The 20944-nt window shown below is 37.2% G+C and overlaps 1 protein-coding gene across 4 annotated transcripts in view; it reads left to right on the top strand.

The window, feature by feature from the left end:
- The window catches only part of RELL1 (RELT like 1), a 97371-nt gene that overhangs the window by 54721 nt on the left and 21706 nt on the right, over positions 1–20944 (top strand). For all 4 annotated transcript variants that reach the window (XM_056802521.1, XM_056802519.1, XM_056802523.1 and 1 more), the window contains exons 2-5: positions 2833–3033; positions 7900–7971; positions 18862–18919; positions 20658–20894. In XM_056802521.1, the coding sequence (XP_056658499.1) occupies positions 2931–3033; positions 7900–7971; positions 18862–18919; positions 20658–20894 (470 nt within the window). In that variant the 5' untranslated portion in view covers positions 2833–2930. The remainder of the gene's footprint in view (positions 1–2832; positions 3034–7899; positions 7972–18861; positions 18920–20657; positions 20895–20944) is intronic.

Here is a 20944-nt window from a genome sequence, read left to right as displayed (position 1 = left end):
ACCTGAGTTCCCACCTGGGCCGAGAACAAATTACTATTTAAAGGGTCTCTGCCTATGGCTTGTGCTCTTCCTACTTCCGCCTCCAAGCAGACACATCTCTCATGATGTAAGTGAAATTGAATGGGCCTCTCGGCCCTCCTAGCCACGTGCTTTCTTTGTACTTTCTCAAATTCTTAATCTTTAATAAACCTCATAAAATATAATTCTTCTAGCAGAGAGAAACTAATTTTTACCTGCAACAGTTTGGCAATTTTAACTGTTACACAAGGCTGCTTGGAGGTTCGCTTTCTTTGGAGGAATATCCCACTTGAGTGAGCTTAGTTTGATGTCCAAATTAGTGGGAAGACACATCTGGATTTCAGACCTCTACATTGTTACAATGAGCAGTGTAAAAGTGTTTTCTTGTTAGTATCTATGGAGTTTTACACCATAGATATGTATATGAGACATTGTATAGGAGACAATGTATTATATAGTATCTGTACATATATATTGCCAATTCCTCTCTTTTTCCCTCTATCTTCCCTCTCCCTTGTTCTATTATGTGTGCATATAACAGAACACTTATGTATCAATATTACCAGATAATATATAATACACACATTTTTATCTTACCAGATAAATATGGATCGCTTTTTCAACAATATCTTGTAACTAGGTGCCAGTATTTTATTGTCTAAGTATAGGCTATGTTTCTCTTTCCCCTTCCCAATTTTGACTTCTGTAAAACTTAAGTGCACCCATTTATAATAGATTCTTTTTTTCAACAATTGCTTTTTTGTACAAATTACATATGTATTTAATTTCAAAGAGATCCCACTTATGGAGGTGCTCTATATTCAGAAGTAGCCTGTATTTGAGTCCAGTAGAGTCTCCATATAGCATTCCTCTTTCTCTTTCATCCCCACCCCAAGCTTTACCATATCATGATGTCCTCAGTGGTCATCTTTTTTAGGCCATGCACTTTGTGCATATTCAGTTATAAAAATATACTCCCACATCTAGCATACTCAAAGTTGAGATTAATAAATATTTTCTAAGGGTTCTGTTAAACATAGCTGCCTCTATTACTCTTGGTGATAAAACATGGAAGAAAGCTTTTAATCACTTAATTCAATGGTCAATCATTTTTGGACTTTTGTTGAAGTCACATATTTGTAATACTTTTCTTTGTCTTTACTATAATTGCAAATCCATGTTAAAACCATTCCACAATATTCCAACAGTTATTTTAAGTGAATGACCTGCTCTTATTACATCAGAACCTTGCTGATAACTCTGTCTTAGTTATCCATATACCATGAGACCAACTTTTGATATTCAACATTCATTCAATCAGCTCAGACTTACATGAAACCTTCTGTGTATTTTGCAATATTTTCCATTGGTTAACTACTTACCATATTTATGATTTAGAGTACCCTTGAGGCAAACCTTTCTTTCCATGGAGAATGGTGGCAGCCCTTCAAGCCTTCTTGTACAAATATGGAGCCATATATTTGCAGAATTGGACCTTATAGGATCCTAGATGGAGAGCTAGAAATCACTTTAGAGAGAGGCCTCTCTAGTCCAACTACTCCATTTTACAATGAAGGAAATTGAGGTCTAGAGAAATTAAGTGATTTTTCTAAGTTTATAGGTTTGTAAGTTTATATAGAAAGTTAGAACCAGGACTTGAACTTATGTCCTCTGATTGTAAAGCCTACATTGCCTCTCTCAGAGGTCATCGAGTCTAACCCCAACTCAAAGTGTGACTGTTGTTGGCAGTATATGTAACAGGTAGTCTTTTTGCCTTCTCTGAATTTTCTCTAGCCAGGTTCAGAGAACTTACAACTAATGAACCCTGTCCCATCCCAAGCTGTTCTACGTTGGGCAGCTGTACAATATAGGAAGTATTTTCTTACAGTGAATGCAGAGCATTAAACTGAAATTAACCTTCCTTTCATTTCTACTCATTGGTCCTGATTCATTTCTCTGATTCTTCTTTCATATGACAGCCTTTTAGATAAGTGAATCCAGCTCATATAGCTCCATGGCCACTTTTCTTTTCTTCTCCAGGTGACATATTCCCAGCTTATTATTTTTGTAAACTCACCTCAGGTGGCAGCGATTTGTGGTTTTCCCACACTAATCCTGGGATGCTTTCTGCCTCATCAGTGTCCTCATGGGGTATGATCAGTGTAGATGAAGTACAACAGGAGCAGCAGAATTTCCCTTATTCAGGACATTGTGCCTCTTTTTTTTTTTTTTAACACTTTCTGTCCTACTGACAATTCTTAAGACAGAAGGGCAAGGGCTAGGTAAATGGGGTCACCCGGCTAGGAAGTATCTGAGGCCAGATTTGAAGACACCATATCTCTGTTGATATAACTTCAGATATTTTTGGCCTGCATACGCACACTGCAGTCCATTTAAAACCTTCCGGTCATTTCCACACCACCTAATTTCTAGCTTTTATCTTTGTGATGTTAATCTTTTTATTTTTTTAAATGTTATTTGATTAGTTAAGAAAAATTTTCCATGGTTAAATATTTCATGTTCTTTCCCTCCCCTCCTCCCACACCCCTTCCATAGCCAATGTGTAATTCCACTGGGTTTTATGTGTGTCATTGATCAAGACCTATTTCCGTATTATTATTATTTTAAAATTTCATATTATTAATATTTTTACTGGGATGTTCATTTAGAGTCTATATCCCCAATCATATCCCCATCGACGCATGTGATCAAGCAGTTGTTTTTCTTCTGTGTTTCTACTGTGAGGTTAATTTTTAAAGACAACTTGGATTTTAGGACTTCATGTTTATTCCTATTCAACATCATCTTTTTTAGCTTCATCGAGTGGAGGGACAACTCCATCTCCTGCGAACAGTGCTGGGACTAGACACCCAGAATATATTGCTATTGGAATAGTTCCAGTTTTCTTCATCATGGGACTTCTGGGAGTCTTTATCTGCCATCTGCTTAAGAAGAAGGGGTATCGGTGTACAACAGAAGCTGAACAAGAAGTTGAAGAAAAAGCTGAAAAGATGGGTAAGTGACTCTGATTTTTAAAAAGAGGGACTCCTTTTCCCCCAAAGCCAACCAACCATAAACTTTGATTACTTGGTTACTTTCTTATTTTTAGAGGGTTAAATGAAATCTGCCTCTGGAACCCTCCACCCCATTGTTTCCAATTCTGCCACCTGGGACCAAGGAGAACAAGTCTCATTTTTCCTCCTTGTGACAGCTGTAAAGTTTTGAAGATGACTGTTATCTCCCTTCTGGGTCTTTTCTTCTCCACACTAAACATCCCCAGTTCCTTCAATCAATTCTCACAATGCATGGTTTTGATTTCCCATCCTTTTTATCTCATTACAAAGATAATTCAGGCCAGGAATAGTTAGAACAGTTCTTAATCTTTTTTTGACCCCTTTGGCACTTGGGAAATCCTGTAGTCCCTTAATTAGTTATGTTTTCACATTGTTGTTGTTGTGTAGTTATTTCAATTGTGTCTGCCTCTTCATGATGCCATTAAGGGGGTAAGTTGGAAAAAATCAACAGAGAGAAGGCATTAGAATTAAAGGGGATCAAGAAAGGCTTCTTTTAAAGGTAGGATTGTTATTGTTGTTATTTGTTCCTTTTTCAGCCATGTCTGACTCTTTGTGACCTCCATCCAGGGTTTGTTGTTGTTGTTTTTTTTTTTGGCAAAGATACTGAAGTAGTTTGCCATTTTAGAGTTCATTTTACAGATGAGGAAACTGAGGAAAATGCGTTTAAGTGATTTGCCCAGGGTCACGTGGTCAGTAAGTGTCAGAGGTGAGATTTGAACTCAAAAAGATGAATCTTCCCACTCTAGGCCTGAGCTATCCCCTGCACCACCTAAGTGCCCTAATGTTTTTAAACACTTAGGATAGTCCACTTATATTGAAATACAATTTTCAAAATATTTTTAAAATGAACAAAATACAAGTTCACTGACCCTGAGGTCAGTTAAGTTACGAAACTCTGATTTAGAGACTTATGTTATTGAAAAAAACAAGACCATTCTTTCTTCTTTGTATCATGTGAGTTATCATGACTGCATTATCAAATGGCAGAAATATTGTACTTTAAAAAATATATCCTCACATTTGGTCTTAGTATCAGTTCAAGGACAAGGCAGTTAGGGTTAACTGACTTGCAAAAGGTCACATAATTAGGAAGTGTCTGAGGCCAGATTTGAACCCAGATCCTCCTGGTTCCAGGTCTTGGCACTCTATTCACTGTGCTACCTTGTTGCCCCAATAGTGCACTCTTAATGGAAAAATCAAGCATTAGTAAATTAAGAATAGTAGAAGGATTGAGGATGATGGCAATAAGGCCCAAATCCATTGTTATTTTTTTTTTGCTATGAAATGATCTCAGTTATAGAATCTTTTTTTATAATTATAAACCCTTACCTTCTGTCTTGGAGTCAATACTGTGTATTGGCTCCAAGGCAGAAGAGTGGTAAGGACTAGGCAATGGGGGTTAAGTGACTTGCCCAGAGTCACACAGCTGGGAAGTGTCTGAGGTCAGACTGGAACCCTGGACCTCCCATCTCTAGGCCTGGCTCTCAATCCACTGAGCCACCCAGCTTCCCCCCAGAATCTTTTTTTTTAAAACCCTTACCTTCATCTTAGACTTGATACTATTGGTTCCAATGCAGAAGAGCAATAAGGGATAAGTAATTGAGTTTCAGTGACTTTTCTGGGGTCACAAAGCTAAAGAAATGTCTAAGACCAAATTGGAACCCAGGACCTCCTGTCTCTAGGTCTGGCTCTCTATTCTCTAAACCACCAAACCACCTTAAAGGCAGATTCTTATAAATCAATGAATTTAAATGTAAGTTTTTACACTTTTTTGTATAGAAGATAAGCTTGTGAAATACTACCAACCAGTGGGGTGGGTGGTGGTGGTGGTGGTATAGAAATCTGATGAATGAATAACCATTTCAAGGTCTTTTTCCAAACTCTCTTCTTTATTTAGCAGAAAGACTAAAACTATAGGGAAAAACTTCTTTCCCCAGTTCAGAATTGGTTTTGAAATTTGATTCTGAGGATAAGACAGTCAGTCCTTTTTCATGAGACCTGTAGCCCTGTAGTGCTGTTTTGGCAGAGGTTGGGGATGAGCCAGTCATCGTGAGGGGAGAGACTTACTTTTCTCTGGTCAGCAGACTGAGCTGTTGTTTTTTCCCCACCCCCACTTCCCTCTAAAGGCTCATAAAGAACACTCACTGCATAATGAGTCATATGAAAACTTGTGAGCAAACTTAGAAGGAAACCTCAGAGAGTGTTTGTAAACAGAGAGCTCTGTTTCCTCTTACTGAGCATCTCCTCTACTGCTTGGCTCTGTTGGGCTTTCTCTTTGCTGAAGTCTACTTTCCATGGAGCCCAGTTTGTACATTTCCAGAAGGAAGACAGCAAATGCACTCATTCATTCTTGGCAGATCACAAGTAGCATTTGGTGGGCTCTGGGATGCTGTCATTTGTTACATGGTTCACTGTAACAAATAAGTCTGAGCAATTTAGAGGAAAAGGAGGCTTTTATGTTCAAAGATTGAGCAAACCTGCCTGTTAGCTGCCACTTTCCCCTAGGATGGCCTCATCTTTTTGAATAGAATTCAATTCAGGTTTCCTAACTTAGCTTTTGAAAATGGACAGATACATTTTAGAAGAACACGGGAAACATGGTGGCCAAATGGAAATTGTAAAATGCTTTCAAATGGCTCCAAGAGTTGTTTTGAGAACACACCAGTACAGAAATGATTGTTGTTCAATTAGAAAACAAAAGACTAACATTTGAATTGGAATAGTAAGCCAGGAGATTATTTAATTAGCTTCCTTCCTTTCTTTTCCCTCAAGTCCAATGTGGAAATGGGGAGAATGATGTAACTTAAAAAAAAAAAGTTTAATGCTTGGAATAAATACATGAAAGTATTTTTTCTTTTTAACCCATATCTCCTGTCTTAAAATTGTTACTAAGTATTGGTTCCAAGGCAGAAGAAAGGTAAGGGCTTAGGCAGTTGGGATTAGGTGATTTGCTCATACTCATGTGCTAGTCACACAGCTAGGAAATGTCTGAGGTCAGATTTGAACCCAGGAACTCTTGTTTCCAGGCCTGGCTCTCTATAAATTCAACCATTTAACTGCCCCATAAAAGTTATTGTTTTGAAAAGCCTCTTGGAGATTTTGCAGCCAGTCAGTCAATCTGTAAACATTTAGTATTTATGACGTGCCAGGCATTGGGCTTAAGCACTAGGGAAACAAAGATAGGTAAGAGAGTGTGTGCTCATATGACAATAGATAAAGAAACAACAGGTTGTGGCATAGGATTGTTGATGGAATACACCGCTCTGTAAGAAATGGTGAGCGGGGGGCAGCTCAGTGGCTCAGGATATAGAGAAACCTGCAGACAGACAGTCTTGAGATCAAATCTGGCCTCAGACATTTCTTAGCTGTATGACTCTGGGTAAGTCTGTGCCACTCTTCTACCTTTGAAACCAATACATTGTCTTGATTCTAAGAGGGAAGATAAGGATTTTAAAAAAAAAGGACAAACACTTTAATTTTAGAAAAACATGGAAAGACCTTCATGAAATTAGGAAGAGTGAAATGAGCAGAACCGAGAGAACACTGTGTATAACAACCGAAATGTTAGCTGAAGAATGTCTTGGGTATGTCCACCTCCAGAGAAAAAACTGACAAATAGAAATAAACAAGATGTAGTTTTATATGTACATATATCTTTTTGTCATATGACAACAGGAGGGAGTGACAGAGGGAGTTACCTGGGTATTTTAATGAAACAAACAATTTTTAAAAATTTATGTATAAAAAAGCTGTCTAGTGGATGAGTTAGAAATGATCAACAGAGAAAAGGTGCTAGAATTAAGGGGATCAGGAAGGGCTTCTTGTAAAAGGTGGGATTTTTTTTTGTTGTTCATTTTTCAGTTGTTTCCAATCCTTCATGACCTCATCTAGGGTTTTCTTGTCAAAGACACTGGAGTGGTTTGCCATTTCCTTCTCCAGCTCATACTGAGGCAAATAGGGTTGAGTGTCACACAACTAGTAAATGTCTGAGGCAAAATTTGAACTCAGGAAGTAAAGGTAAAATCTTAAGGCTTTGGAGATAGGATATAGAAGAGTGAGAGAATGGAGAGCTAAGGATGACACTTAGCTTTTGAAGCTAAGTGGTACATTGGTTAGAGCACCCTGTTCATAGTCAAGAAGACCTGAGATCAAATCCAGCCTCAGACCCTTGCTGCATGACCCTGGGCAAGTGACTTCATCCATTTGCCTCAGTTTCCTCATCCATAAAATGAAGATAATAATAGCACCTAATTCCTAGGGTAAATGTGAGAAGCAAACGAGATCATAATCATAACATGCACAGCATGGTGCTTGGCACATATTTAAGTGCTATATAAATGTTTATTATTATTATTATTATTGGTGGATGGTGATAGCCTCAATATTAATAATAGGGAGGTTAGGAAGAGGGGATGATTTGGGTGAAAAAGTAATGAATTCAGTTTTGGACATGTTGAGTTTAAGGCATCTATGGGACATTTAGTTCAAGATGTCAAATAGGAAGTTATAAATGCAAGACTGTTTTTAAGTTGGCAAAATTTAAAATATGTAGAAGCAGTTAAGGGGAAATTCAGGAACAAATATTGCTAATAGTTCTATTTTCTTTTGTTATAATACTGAGGAAGTATCTGAATATGTCATTCCTGACAAATCTAAGACTTCAATTTGGGAAATTCAGGATCTCTCACCACTTTACTTAGTCCTTTGGGCACCCTTTTGATTCTCTTTGGTGGGTGAAATATTCCTCAATTTTATAGTGAATATTTAGTTGTGATTTGCTAAAACGTTGTCTCCTTTTTTCTTTCAGAATTGAATGACAGTATAAATGAGAATAGTGATACCGTTGGACAGATTATCCATTACATCATGAAAAATGAAGGTATGGTAATTTTAATAATTTATTAATAAATATGCTAATAGTATTTAAAACTTCTGGTAGTTTACAAACATCTATTCTTTTTTTAAACTCTTAGGGTCTGTCTTAGACTCAGTAAAATTGGCTCCAAGGCAGAAAAGCATTAAAGGTTAGGCAGTTCAGGTTAAGTGACTTGCCCAGGGTCACACAGCTAGGAAGTATCTGAGGCTATATTTGAACACAGGATCTCCCAGCTCCAGGCCTGGCTCTATCCACTGAGCCACCTATCCCTCCAGAGCAAATTTTCAGTAAGGTGTAAACTTGTGCACAGCTCTGGTATGTTAAATAGCATTTGAGGTAGCTGTTGAACAAGAAGCCTTTTTTGTTAATACAACAACACTTTATTTCACTGACTTGATATGGGTATTTCAGATAATTTTGTCTTCCATTTGTCAGTACCAAAAATTCTGGGGGAAAAAAATGTAAGAATTTTGGATTGAACCCTTTCTAAATGGTTCTCAGCTTTCTCTGCTTTTTAGAGTAATAGCTTATAGTAAAACATGGTTACTAAACAATAATTTCTATAATAGAATAAAAAAGCATACAGGACTAAAATGCTTCTTCCAACCCTGCCATTGTTATTAATTTTTTTATTTGAGAGACAGTGTTGGGAATAATGGAAGGACTTTCAGGCATGAGTCTATAATAATAATAGTGTCTAGTGTTCATGATCTCTGTCCCAATTTGCTCTGGACAATAACCCTCCTAGCCAACCCACTGCTCCCCCTGCCAACTCGGCCTTAGAACCCCCTGCTCTTAACCAACCCACCCCTCCCCCTGCCCCATCAGCCTCAGAAAACCCTACATCTAAACAAACCACCCCTCCCACTGCTCATGCTTTCGACCCCACACCCTCAACTCTAAGTACACACCCCACCCATGCTTCTGATCCTAATGCCTCCACTTCACACCTTACTGATTCCTCTAATACTAACACCTCTGTATCCTTTCACACTTCTTCCTTGGCTCCTCCTTCCCACCCTGCTCAATTCAATTCTCAGATCTTTCCTACCTCTGATCTTTCTGGCACTATGGGACAACAACAAACCCTTTCCCTTAGTGTGCCTAACTCTTCTATATCTCATACTTTACCCCACTGAGAATGGAGCAAGAAGCCTAGAAGTACCAAATAATTCAGATAGGTTATTTCCTTTAAGGGAAGTACCCACTTTTAATAAAAATGGAAATTTGGTATCTGTAAGACATCATACACCTTTTAGCCCTCAGGACTTAAATAAATTGAAGGAAGATATGCCATTATTTGAGGAAGAACCAATATTAATTATAAAAAAATTAGAGAACATATTCAGAACTTTTGACCTCACTTGGATGGATATTGAGAATTTGTTAGAAACACTCTCTCTTAAGGCTGGCCTAAGCTGGTCTAGTCTTTTTCCTATTATTTTCGCTTACTCTCTCTCTCTTTCATTTATTCCTTAATTTTGTATTAATTAAAATCTCTATAAAACCCAGCTTACTTGGGGTATATTTTCATATTTGGGAATTTTTCCCTGGCGACCACTTTATTTTTAATATAAAAAACATATCTTTGTAGTCACAATTTAAGCCAACCACTCTTTTATCTGTAACAGTTTATGCCTACCACAATTTTAATTACTACAGTTTATAGCAGACCACGAAGTTGGTGAGAAAACCCTCAAAAAGTTTCTGTGAAATCTCTTTCCTTTCTCTCTTTATTACTTGCTCTATCAGTTAGTTTTGTTTTTTAAAAAAACATTGCTAACTTGACTTCAAAATATAGCTGCAAGAGCAGGTGAGTAGAAAACATTTTGATTCTCCTTAAATTAAGCTGTTTTAAATCTTAGCAACAGGGCCCTATCTGTTCCTTTAAGGAACAACTGCCTAAATTAAGATTAAGAAAAACCTGGGGAAAGCTTTTGGCCTTGTCCTGCTTCCCACATGTTTACTTTAGAAAATATGGAGTTACAGCCAGTTCAGAACTTAGTTAACAACTGGTGTTTCAGTAAATACTTTGTTCTTTTCTTAGTACAAGCATTGGTCTTCAACTTACTTAATGGCTGGCTCATCAGCTCCATGACCAATCTTATAAATACAGAATTCCTTGTTTCTCTGAAAGGGCTCACCCCATGGAACTTATGGCAAAATCTAATCGGCATACTACTTTCCCTTGAGTTTTTGATTGTTGTAATTGTAATATTGGATCTCCTTGATGAACTCATTTCTCAGTCAAACCAACCAATTGCTCCCTCTAACATTCAACAAAATGCAGAACTAAATACTCAGCAGGAGCTTATAGGGGGAAGTCATGGGGAGATTGCAACTTTTATGAGAAGCATTAAAAGCATTAGAAGAGAGTTAAGAACATTATCAGAAGATTGAGGGTTCGTATCCCTTCGTGGTCACCATAAACTGTAATAATTAAAATAGTGGTAGGCATAAACTGTTACAGATAAAAGAGTGGTTGGCTTAAATTGTGACCGCAAAGATATGTTTTTTATATTAAAAATAAAGTGGTTGCCAGGGAAAAATTCCCAAATATGAAAATATACCCAAGTCAGCTGGGTTTTATAGAAATTTTAATTAATACAAATTAAGGAATAAATGAAAGATAGAGTAAGAGAAAATAATAAGAAAAGGACTAGACCAGTTTAGGCCAGCCTTAAGAGAGAGATCAGTCAGTTTTTTTATCCACTCGCCACAAGATTTGTCCCAAGCAAGATTCTAGTGTTCAGAGAGACACCAGGCCAGCTCCATCTCAGCTGACTCCACCAGCTGAATGATCCCGCTATCTCTCCTGAGGCCTCCTTTTAAAGGGAATTTTCTCCTATGTCACCTCCCCTAAGTTCTCACATCTACCAATCACAGTAGACGTTTTCCAAAGGACAGACCATTCTTAATTCACACCTGAGTAGACTTTAAACTTTTGATTAAGTTCACACCTGAAAAAAAACTGAGTAAGTTCTCACCTCTTTGCTCCTTGTAAGTTCACAAGTTGCCTGACCTTTATAGGTACTTAGCACCCTTTTGTATTAGATCTAAAAATAGGCACAGCTTAAGAACTTTTGCCTTACTATAAGTATGGGTTTAAGTACTTTTCATTGTTCAGCAAGGAGTTTACAACTTTATCTTCCCCTAAAGAATGCTTAAGTATGGGTGGAGTAGAGTTCCCACATTCCTGGTCAAGTACCTTCATTGTTTAAATGGGGAATGGTCTTAACCAAACCTTATGAAGTAGGGTCTGAGAATTTTTAAGATTCACACTATCTTATAAGTCTTATTCCACTCATGGAGGTGCTGGTAGTAGTTGTCTCTGCTGTCTTCCTCATAACAATGACTTTATGTAATTCTTTCCTACCTATACTCCCCACCTCCAGAGAAGATGCTGTGCTCTCTTCACCATTAGATTTGTTTCCTGTTGGAAAATTGTCTTCCAGTTTCTCCTCTGATCATTATTTGCTTAAAAAAAAAAAACCAACAACACCACCAAACCTTTAACTTCTGCCTTAGAATCAATACGGAGTATTAGTTCCAAGCCAGGAGAGTGGTCAGGACTAGGCAATAGGGGTTAAGTGACCTGCCTAGGGCCACAAAGCTAGTGTCTTTCTGAGGTCACATTTGAACCTAGCACCTCCCCTCTCTGGGCTTGGCTCTCCATCCACTGAGCTACCCAGCTGCCTCCTTTAAGTTCCAATTAAAATCCCATCTTATTAATAAGCCTTTCCTAGACCTTCTAAATTATAGTGCCTTTCCTCTCTTATTTTCTATTTATTCAGTATGTGGCTTGTTTTATATAAATATAAATGTCCTTGTTTGCTTGTTGTCTCCCTTATTAGACTGTGAGTTCCTTGAGTTCAGGGATTGTCTTTTGCTTCTTTTTATATCCCCAGCCTAACACAGTGCCTGGCACATGGTACCTACTTGACAAATGTTTATTGCCCAACTGTCTGACTTACTAAGTACCAGGTATTCTGCTAGACTATGGGGATATAATTATGAAGAAACAAGTCTACTTTCTCTTCTAAAACTTTACACATTCTCAGTCTGAGTCAAAGCTACATCTGCTAATTCGGTAATTCTTAATCGTTCTTTCCAGAATTCTGTAACTTGCCATTTCTAGGTTTGACTTTCAAGCCAAGATCCTTTAGCATTTTATGGGAAAATATCTTATTTATCCCACAACCAACTCTACCAACCTGATTCTTCTGCTAATATTAACTTTTTGTTGAAATTAGTCCTTGTTCTCTTCCCTGAAATCCTTTCTGAATCACTAAGTTTTTAATACTATTGTCCTTTTAATGACGTTCTTATTCATATATTAATCACATCCTGAGTGTTGCAATTCAATTTTGGTTTGTCTTGACAAATACCTTTGATAGGCTTTTATTAACTGATCCACAAATTATTCTTCTTCTGTAATTCTTAGGACTTTGACTAAATACAATACTACTTCCCTGTCCAATTATTATTAGAATTGTCACCTCTGGTTACCCTGTTAATTCTCTCTTCTGGTGGGGAGACCAGGAAATGGCTGCTGCTGTTGGATTTGGGTACTGCTAAGGGATGTGAAGGGTTAAATTGGTGGGGGTGGGAGTGGGTAGGAATTTAAAAAAAAGCCAGTGCATAGTTTATTAAATTCAAAACACTTAGTTTATTATTAGGAAATATGGATAGGAAATAGGAAGGTGGAAAGTGAAAGTAATCTTATAATAGATTATAATTATACCTAGTATCCCAATCCTAAGTAAATTTTTTACAAAACCCTACATCTATCTGCCTCTGAGGGCAGTGTCTTCTGCTAGGCCAAAACCATCGCCTACTCTCACTATTCTCTCTATCTGATAACATAACCTCTATCTATCTACCTTATCTACCCAAATTAATTGATAACCAATAAGGCTATTAAAGCCTAAATTAAGTTCTCTGTCTCCAACCAGAGAGATTGCTAGTAACACAACCTCTCCCCAGGACACCCAGAGACCAAAGCCCTTTCCAATGGTCTGCCACTTACAAACCATACGCAGCCACACCTTTCTAACTGGCACACAGCAGGGGGTCTCTAATTGCCAAACTGAACAGCAGGGGGTCTCTTATTGAAAAATATTATTGTTCCTTTTCCTCTGAAATATTAAAAAAAGGAGAAATTAATAAAAACTCTCTTAACAGGGATTTGGATTGTCTGCCAAGGTAGAAAGTGGAGATGCCAAGGCTTAGTGGCAGATTCTGATTATTAATGATGGGAAAAGGGACTTTTTGGGTAGCTTCTGCTTTCAGGCTCAGAATTTAAATTTAATCTATGAATTTGAGAGACAGTGTGGAATAGTGGATAGAAGGTCATCCTTGGAACTGAAAAGGCCTGACTTAGTTTTCATCTTGTCCCTGACAGTGAGCTTACGACCCTGGGCAAGTTATTTAACCCCTTCAGGGCTCCAGACAAACCTTGTAAGACTGAGCTGCAGAGATTTGGACATTTCCTGCTAGACCTGAAGTAGACCATCCCATAATATTTAGTTAGTAATCGAGTAGTTCTTTCAGAAAGTTCATAATATAACTAGGGCTTCCATGACCCATTCATTCAGCCTTTACTTAGATGTTGAGTAAGTAGCCTTTTGAGGAAAGAAGATAAGAATTTCCCCTCTAATACAAATGACTTGGGAAAAATATCCATGGTAGTTATAGTCTTTCCCCACTCCCATATGGATTGTAGTGTTGTCCAGGAAAAATAGAGGGAAGTTGGGGGAGGAGGACATTTTCCTGCTAATTCTCTCTCATTGGAGATTTTCTCTGGCTTCTAAATTCCATTCTTCCATGCATTTCCTGTATGCTTCAGTAAGCAAAGGATTAATGATTTAAAGGAAGTTCCTTGACAGATTATTAGATGACTAACAGCTGTCTTTAAGTTCTTGTGGCTATGAAGGAAATACAACAATAGGGAAGTCGAAGGAAATTAATTAGTATATTGTCTAAAGTAGAATATCCATAGGAATAAAGAAGGCATTCAATAAGTAGTCATCCAAATTCTTATGGTGAACTTTTCTCATCAAGGCTACCCGTGATAGATTTGGCCAAGGCCTTGCTAAACGTGTTTGGCATTCTCTTACTTTGGCTTCGTAACCTTTTGCATCTTACGGACCGCTTAGGTGGTCTCTCCTTTCTCAGAATCATGGTTTTCAATGAATCAAAAAAAAAAAATCCCCAGGATTACAAAGAAAATAAATAATATTGAAATAATTATCAAAATACATTTCTAAAATGTTTGTGGACTCCAGTTCAAATGCTCGAGTATAGTAGGATTTAAAAAAAACAAACAACCAAAAACAAACCCTTACCTTCTGTTTCAGAATCAATGTTAAGTTTTGGTTCCAAGGCAGAAGAGTGGTAAGGGCTAGGCAATGGAGATTAAGTGACTTGCCCAGGGTCACGCAGCTAGGAAGTGTCTGAAGCCAGATTTGAACCTAGGACCTCCCAACTCCAGTTCTTGGCCCTTTATCCACAGAACCATCTAACTGCTCCACTTGAAGGTCTGAGAGGGGTTCGAGGGAGAAAGTAAAAAAGAGTTCCATTTGCATCCCTAAAGGGTGTCAAGTGCCCCTCCTGGAGCCTCTTTAGGAAATGGTTTCCTTACAAATAAGTGGAATACTCAGAATTTCTGGCAGTTCCTAGGAACAGGTGCCACTAATATACATGAAACCTATTAGGTTTACAAAAGTATAAATTGTAAAGGTGAAAAGATTTTAGAGGTACTATGGGACAGTGGGTAGAGTTTTGGACTTGGAATTAGGAAGATCTGGCTTCATATTCCACCTCCCATACTTATAAGTTTTGTGACTTTGGACAAGTCATTAACACCTCTGACCACCGATTTTCTCATCTGTAAAAAGGGATTCTGTATGTAAAGTGCTTGGCAAAACTTTAGGTTTATTTTTTTTAGTCTTTTAAAAATGTTATTTAATTAATTAATTTTTTATGGTTAATGATTCATGTTCTTTCTCTCCCCTCCTTATACTCCCCTCCCATAGTCAACGCACAATTTCACTGGGTTTTACATGTGTCATTGATCAAGACCTATTTCCATATTATTCATATTTGCACTGGGGTAATCTTTTAGTCTACATCCCCAATCAGATCCCCATCAAACTGATCAAGCAGTTGTTTTTCTTCTATGTTTCTGCTCCCACAGTTCTTCCTCTGGATGTAGATAGTATTCTTTCTCATAAGTCCCTCAGAATTGTCCTGGGTCATTGCATTGCTTTGGCAAAACTTTAAAGCATTCTTTAAGTATCCATTATTGTTGTTGTATCAGTTATCTTGGTGAGCTTAAGAACATTTTTTTATAATTTACATTTAATGGGAGAATCAAATTTTATGAATTATATATATTCTTGGGCAATTCTAGCTATTTTAATTCCTACCTGTAACATCCAGTTTTGCTGATAGGTTCTGTCTACCATTTTTGCTCTTGGGATATGCTAAGTGGTGATAGGACATATTTATAAAGACTGTGAAAGGAGGACGCTGGTGGCAGCAGTTGTGGAGACAAGCCCAGATTTCTGCAGTCCAGAATCCAGAAGAGGTCTACTGGGCTGCCTCCCAAGTATTCATGGAGTGGAAAACATCCCTAACACCGATTTCTCCTCTGTGCTGATGAGAGCAGTTAGGAGAGCAATTCTTCTTCCCATTTCTAGAGTACTTTCAGGTTTACCCAATGCTTTCCTGCATATCCCTGTGAGCTAGGGTGCTTCCTGCCATCTACATCAACATGACCAGAGTCCCAAGGAATGCCAGAAGCACTAGTAAAATCACTTCTAAGGGTGACTTCAAGTCATTCACCCATTCTGACTTTATCTTGGTGTAGGGTGTGAGATGTTGATCCAAACCTAATCTCTCCCATACTGTCTTCCAATTTTCCTAGCGGTTTTTATCAAATAGTGGATTTTTGTCCCCAAAGCTGGGGTCTTTGGGCTTATCATAGACTGTATTGCTGAGGTCACTTACACTAAGTCTATTCCATTGATCTTCCTTTCTGTCTCTTAGCCAGTACCATATTGTTTTGATAACCACTGCTTTATAATAGAGTTTGAGATCTGGGACTCCAAGGCCTCCTTTCTTTACATTTTTTTTTCATGATTTCCCTGGATATCCTTGATTTTTTGTTCTTCCAAATGAACTTTATGTTTTTTTCTAATTCAGTAAAAAAGTTTTTTTGGTAGTTCAATGGGTATGGCACTAAATAAGTAAATTAATTTGGGTAGGATTGTCATTTTTTTTAATGTTAGCTTGTCCTACCCATGAACAGTCAATGTTTTTCCAATTGTTTACATCTAGTTTTAATTGTGTGGAGTGTTTTGTAGTTGTGTTCATATAGTTCCTGTGTTTGTCTCGGCAGATAGATTCCTAAGTATTTTATATTGTCTAGGGTGATTTTAAATGGAATTTCTCTTTCCAATTCTTGCTGCTGAAATGTGTTGGAAATATATAGAAATACTGATGACTTATGTGGGTTTATTTTGTATCCTGAAACTTTGCTAAAGTCGTTGATTATTTCTACTAGCTTTTTGGTTAATTCTCTAGGATTCTTTTTTTTTTCCAATAGTTCTATTTTTTCCCAGTCAACATATCATATTTTAAATTTTAATTTAACATTTTCCCCAATTACATTTTTAAGCTGGTTCAGGACACACTGGAAGAGCTGTGAGCTACTTGAGGTCTATTGGACACATGTTTGACATCACTGGATTAGATGACCACTAAGGTCCCTTCTGGCTGTCATTAGTCAGCATTGGAGACCAATGGGAGTCCAAAGGGATTGTCACTGACATTTGAAGTCTTGGGTGATTCAGTCTTCAAAAAACACTTTCTCTGTGATACAAAATGGCAAAGGATATCTGGGCATAACCATCTTTGGTATTCAATACACTCTTGTGGTGCAGAAAAGTTAGGTCTCTCCTTTCTTCTTGTGGCTGGAGTTTGGGGGACTGGTTCTGCAGTTACTGGTCTGTTGTCACGATTCTCCAAAATGGAACAATTCATTTTCTCAAGCTTCTTGACTATTTCTGGTGATCTTAGTGAAGTTGTTTCCTTGTACTTGGACTTCTGAAGCTTCTTCCTCAAAGCAGAAATCTCTCTAGGATTCTTTAAGTAGACCATCATGTCATTCGCAAAGAGTGATAGCTTGGTCTCCTCATTGCCAATTTTAATACCTTCAATTTCTTATTCTTCTCTAATTGCTACTGCTAGTGTTTCTAGTACAATGTTGAATAATAGAGGTGATAATGGGCATCCTTGTTTCACTCCTGATCTTATTGGGAATGCATCTAGTTTATCCCCATTGCAGATGATGTTTGCTGATGGTTTTAGATAGATACTGTTTATTATTTTTAGGAAAGGACCTTCCATTCCTATGCTTTCTAGTGTTTTCAATAGGAATGGGTGTTGTATTTTGTCAAAGGCCTTTTCTGCATGTATTGAGATAATCATGCGATTTTTGTTGGTTTGCTTGTTGATATGGTCAATTATGTGGATGGTTTTCCTAATATTGAACCATCCTTGCATTCCTGGTATGAATCCTACCTGATCATAGTGAATAACCCTTGTGATCACTTGTTGGAGTATTTTTGCTAGTATCCTATTTAAGATTTTTGCATCTATATTCATTAGGGAGATTGGTCTATAGTTTTCCTTCTCTGTTTTTGACCTGCCTAGCTTTGGGATCAGTACCATGTTTGTGTCATAAAATGAATTTGGTAGAATTCCTTCTTGGTTTATTCTGTCAAATAGTTTGTATAATATTGGGACTAGTTGTTCTTTGAATATTTGATAGAATTCATTTGTGAATCCATCTCGACCTGGGGATTTTTTCTTAGGGAGTTCTTTGATGGCTTCTTCAATTTCTTTTTCTGATATGGGATTATTTAAGAATTCTATTTCTTCTTCTTTTAGCCTAGGCAATTTGTATTTTTGTAAATATTCATCCATATCACCTAGATTGCCATATAATTGGGCATAATATTTTTAATGATTGACTTAATTTCCTCTTCATTAGAGGTGAGGTCTCCCTTTTCATCTTGGATACTATCAATTTGGTTTTCTTCTTTCCTTTTTTTAATGAGACTGACCAGTACTTTGTCTATTTTATTTGTTTTTTCAAAGTACCAGCTTCTAGTCTTATTTATTAAATCAATAGTTCTTTCTTTCAATTTTATTAATTTCTCCTTTGATTTTTAGCATCTCTAATTTAGTCTTCATCTGAGGACTTTTAATTTGTTCACTTTCTAGTTTTTTAATTTGCATGCCCAATTCATGAAATATTAAAATTCTTATATTTCAGTTAATGAAATATCCTTAATCTGTCATTATTTGGCAGTCCCAGAAGCAGCCTGGAGTAGAATTCCCCGTTCTAATTGTAATTATTGGAAAATTCCCTCTGAAGATAACTTTCCTCATTTGTAAGAGGGGGGTAATAACAGGACTTTTTCCCCCAAAGGAATTATATAAACCTTAATGCACTGCATAAATGTGAACTCAGTGGAAACTGATAGATGACAGGGATCAAGTGAAGCTTTTTTTTTTAAAGAATAGCAAGAAATTTGCATATGTTTGAGTGCAGTGGGGAAGAGTATCAATTGAAATATTATTTTTGTGCCTAAAAGAGATGTGTTCACATTTTTTTAACTCAATGGGAAATTTATTTTTCTTTAGGTTTAATACTTTATGATTCTGATGTATTTTTAAAGGTATTGTTGGAAGTTAGAGTTAATTTTTTCATCTGTAAGACTAGGAGGTTGGACCAGGATACCTCTAATTCTTGTCTAGATCTAAAATTCTATAATTATGCATTTCATACAGCTAAGTGTAATTACTATTCTATTTTTGCAGCAAATGCTGATATTTTAAAGGCCATGGTGGCAGAAAACAGTGTATGTGATCCTGAAAGGTAAGACCTTTTTTCTTTAAAGGAAACATTTTCATTTAATTGCTTAAATTTAATGTCCCAAAAGTTTACCACTTTCTTTTGCAATGGTCTTTATCTTAAGTATTGTTTATAGAGGGTGTAAAGACAGTCACTGCTGTATCTATTTAGGAGACATTTATTATATGTGAAGCAGTGCTATAATAACATTCATTTTAGGCTAAGGCCCTTGAATATTATGTCTCTGAATAAATTAGCCTGGGGTAAATGAGCATAGCCTTTCTATAAAAGTTAATATCTGCTAAAAATCTACATGGGGTGTTTGTACTATCATCTTTCCTAGAAAATAGATGTGGTGTTAACATTAGCAACATTTTTTTTAAACCCTTACCTTCTAACTTAGAATCAATCCTTTATATAGGTTCCAAGGCAGAAGTGTGGTAAGGGCTAGGCAGTTGGGATTAAATGACTTGCCCAGGGTCACACAGCTAGGAAATGTCTGAGGCCAGATTTGAACCCAGGACATTCCTTCTCTAAGACTGGCTCTCAATCCACTGAGCTACCTATCTGCCCCCAGCAACATTATTTTTTTAAAAAAGAAAATAGCACTTGAAATTCAAATGGACAGTAGAGTTTAAAAATATAACTCAAGTAAAGGCCATAGATCAAGTTTTTTTGGGCTTAAACATCTAAAAACATAAACAAAGGCTTGGCCACCTTTGTCATTCAGCTTGTCTGTCAGCATCATGACCCTTCCTTCCCCAAAACGTAAGAGAAGTGTTCTAACCCATCCTCCTCTCCCAAGTCTTTTTTTCTTCCCTCCTGGTAAGATCTGCCTGGTAAGTGGCAGCTTCAATTATTTGTGGAGGTTGACTTAATGCCAAGTAACCTCTAAGAAATTGTGCACACCAGTTTAGAAAGATTCCCAACTCCTGCCAATAGTGGACCTTTTACTTTTGTTAAGGGAGATGGGAGGGGGATGACCAAGAGGAACTGGCAGAATTTGAATGGGGTCAGTATAAATGACCTCTTCTCTCTTGCTACACATCTATTGCTGTAGAACTGAATATCTAATTTTAAAACTTTATTTTTTTCTCAACAAAAACAAAAAGAAACACATGAGTTGCTTGGCAGGTCTGGGAGGGGGGAAGGGAAAGGAGGGAGACAAGTTCAATCATATAACTTCAGACAACTTATATGGAAATTTATTATGTGTAATTGATAAAAATAAATAAATGAAGTAATAGTAATAAAAAAAATCCAGGACCTTTTTTTTTTTAAGGCACCAAAATTTAATTAGGCTTGATTTTAGCTAGCCACAAAGGCACATATTTTAGGCTATCTCTGCTCAAGTTAAGGCAGAAACTCAGCAGTGAATGAGAAATAGTATCTTAGGACTCTCTGCCAGTGAGTAGATTAAAAATTAAGAAAGAAACATGACCCTTCCCGTTCAAACAGAATGTTATCAGTTGAGCCTATGGTTCATTTCCAGCTGATTTCATGATAAAATGTTGGATTCTGTGAGGGAGAAAAAGTCTTGTGTTTTTTAGGGAAAGTGAAATGTGAACGAATTACTATGTGTATATCCTTTGTGATCAAAGAACAATTTATAAAGCATGTTTATATCGCTGAGGAAGACGTTTTTAAAATTTGTTTGTAAATCGGCTCCCGAAAGGATGTTGGTTGAGTGTTTGTTCTTTTAAATTAACCAAAGTTTCCTTAAAGTAGCTAACTCTTTCTAATTTGTTTCCTGCCCTACCAGCCCTTTGACTCCTAGTACTCCAGGCAGTCCTCCAGTGAGTCCTGGTCCCTTGTCCCCAGGAAGCACTCCGGGGAAGCATATGTGTGGCCATCATCTCCATACTGTTGGAGGGGCAGTAGAAAGAGATGTATGCCAACGCTGCAGACATAAACGGTGGCACTTCATAAAACCAAGCAATAAATCTAAAGAAGGAAGAAGTCGGCGCCAAGGAGAGGTGACAGTTCTTTCAGTTGGCAGGCAAGAACCATTTCCTTTATTATGCTTCTGATTTTTTATCATTTGGAACT

Source organism: Monodelphis domestica, chromosome 6, assembly GCF_027887165.1.
Source record: "Monodelphis domestica isolate mMonDom1 chromosome 6, mMonDom1.pri, whole genome shotgun sequence".
Classification (NCBI taxonomy): Eukaryota; Metazoa; Chordata; class Mammalia; order Didelphimorphia; family Didelphidae; genus Monodelphis; species Monodelphis domestica.
Note: the sequence above shows the minus strand (reverse complement) of the source record. Positions and strands in the feature narration are given on the sequence as shown.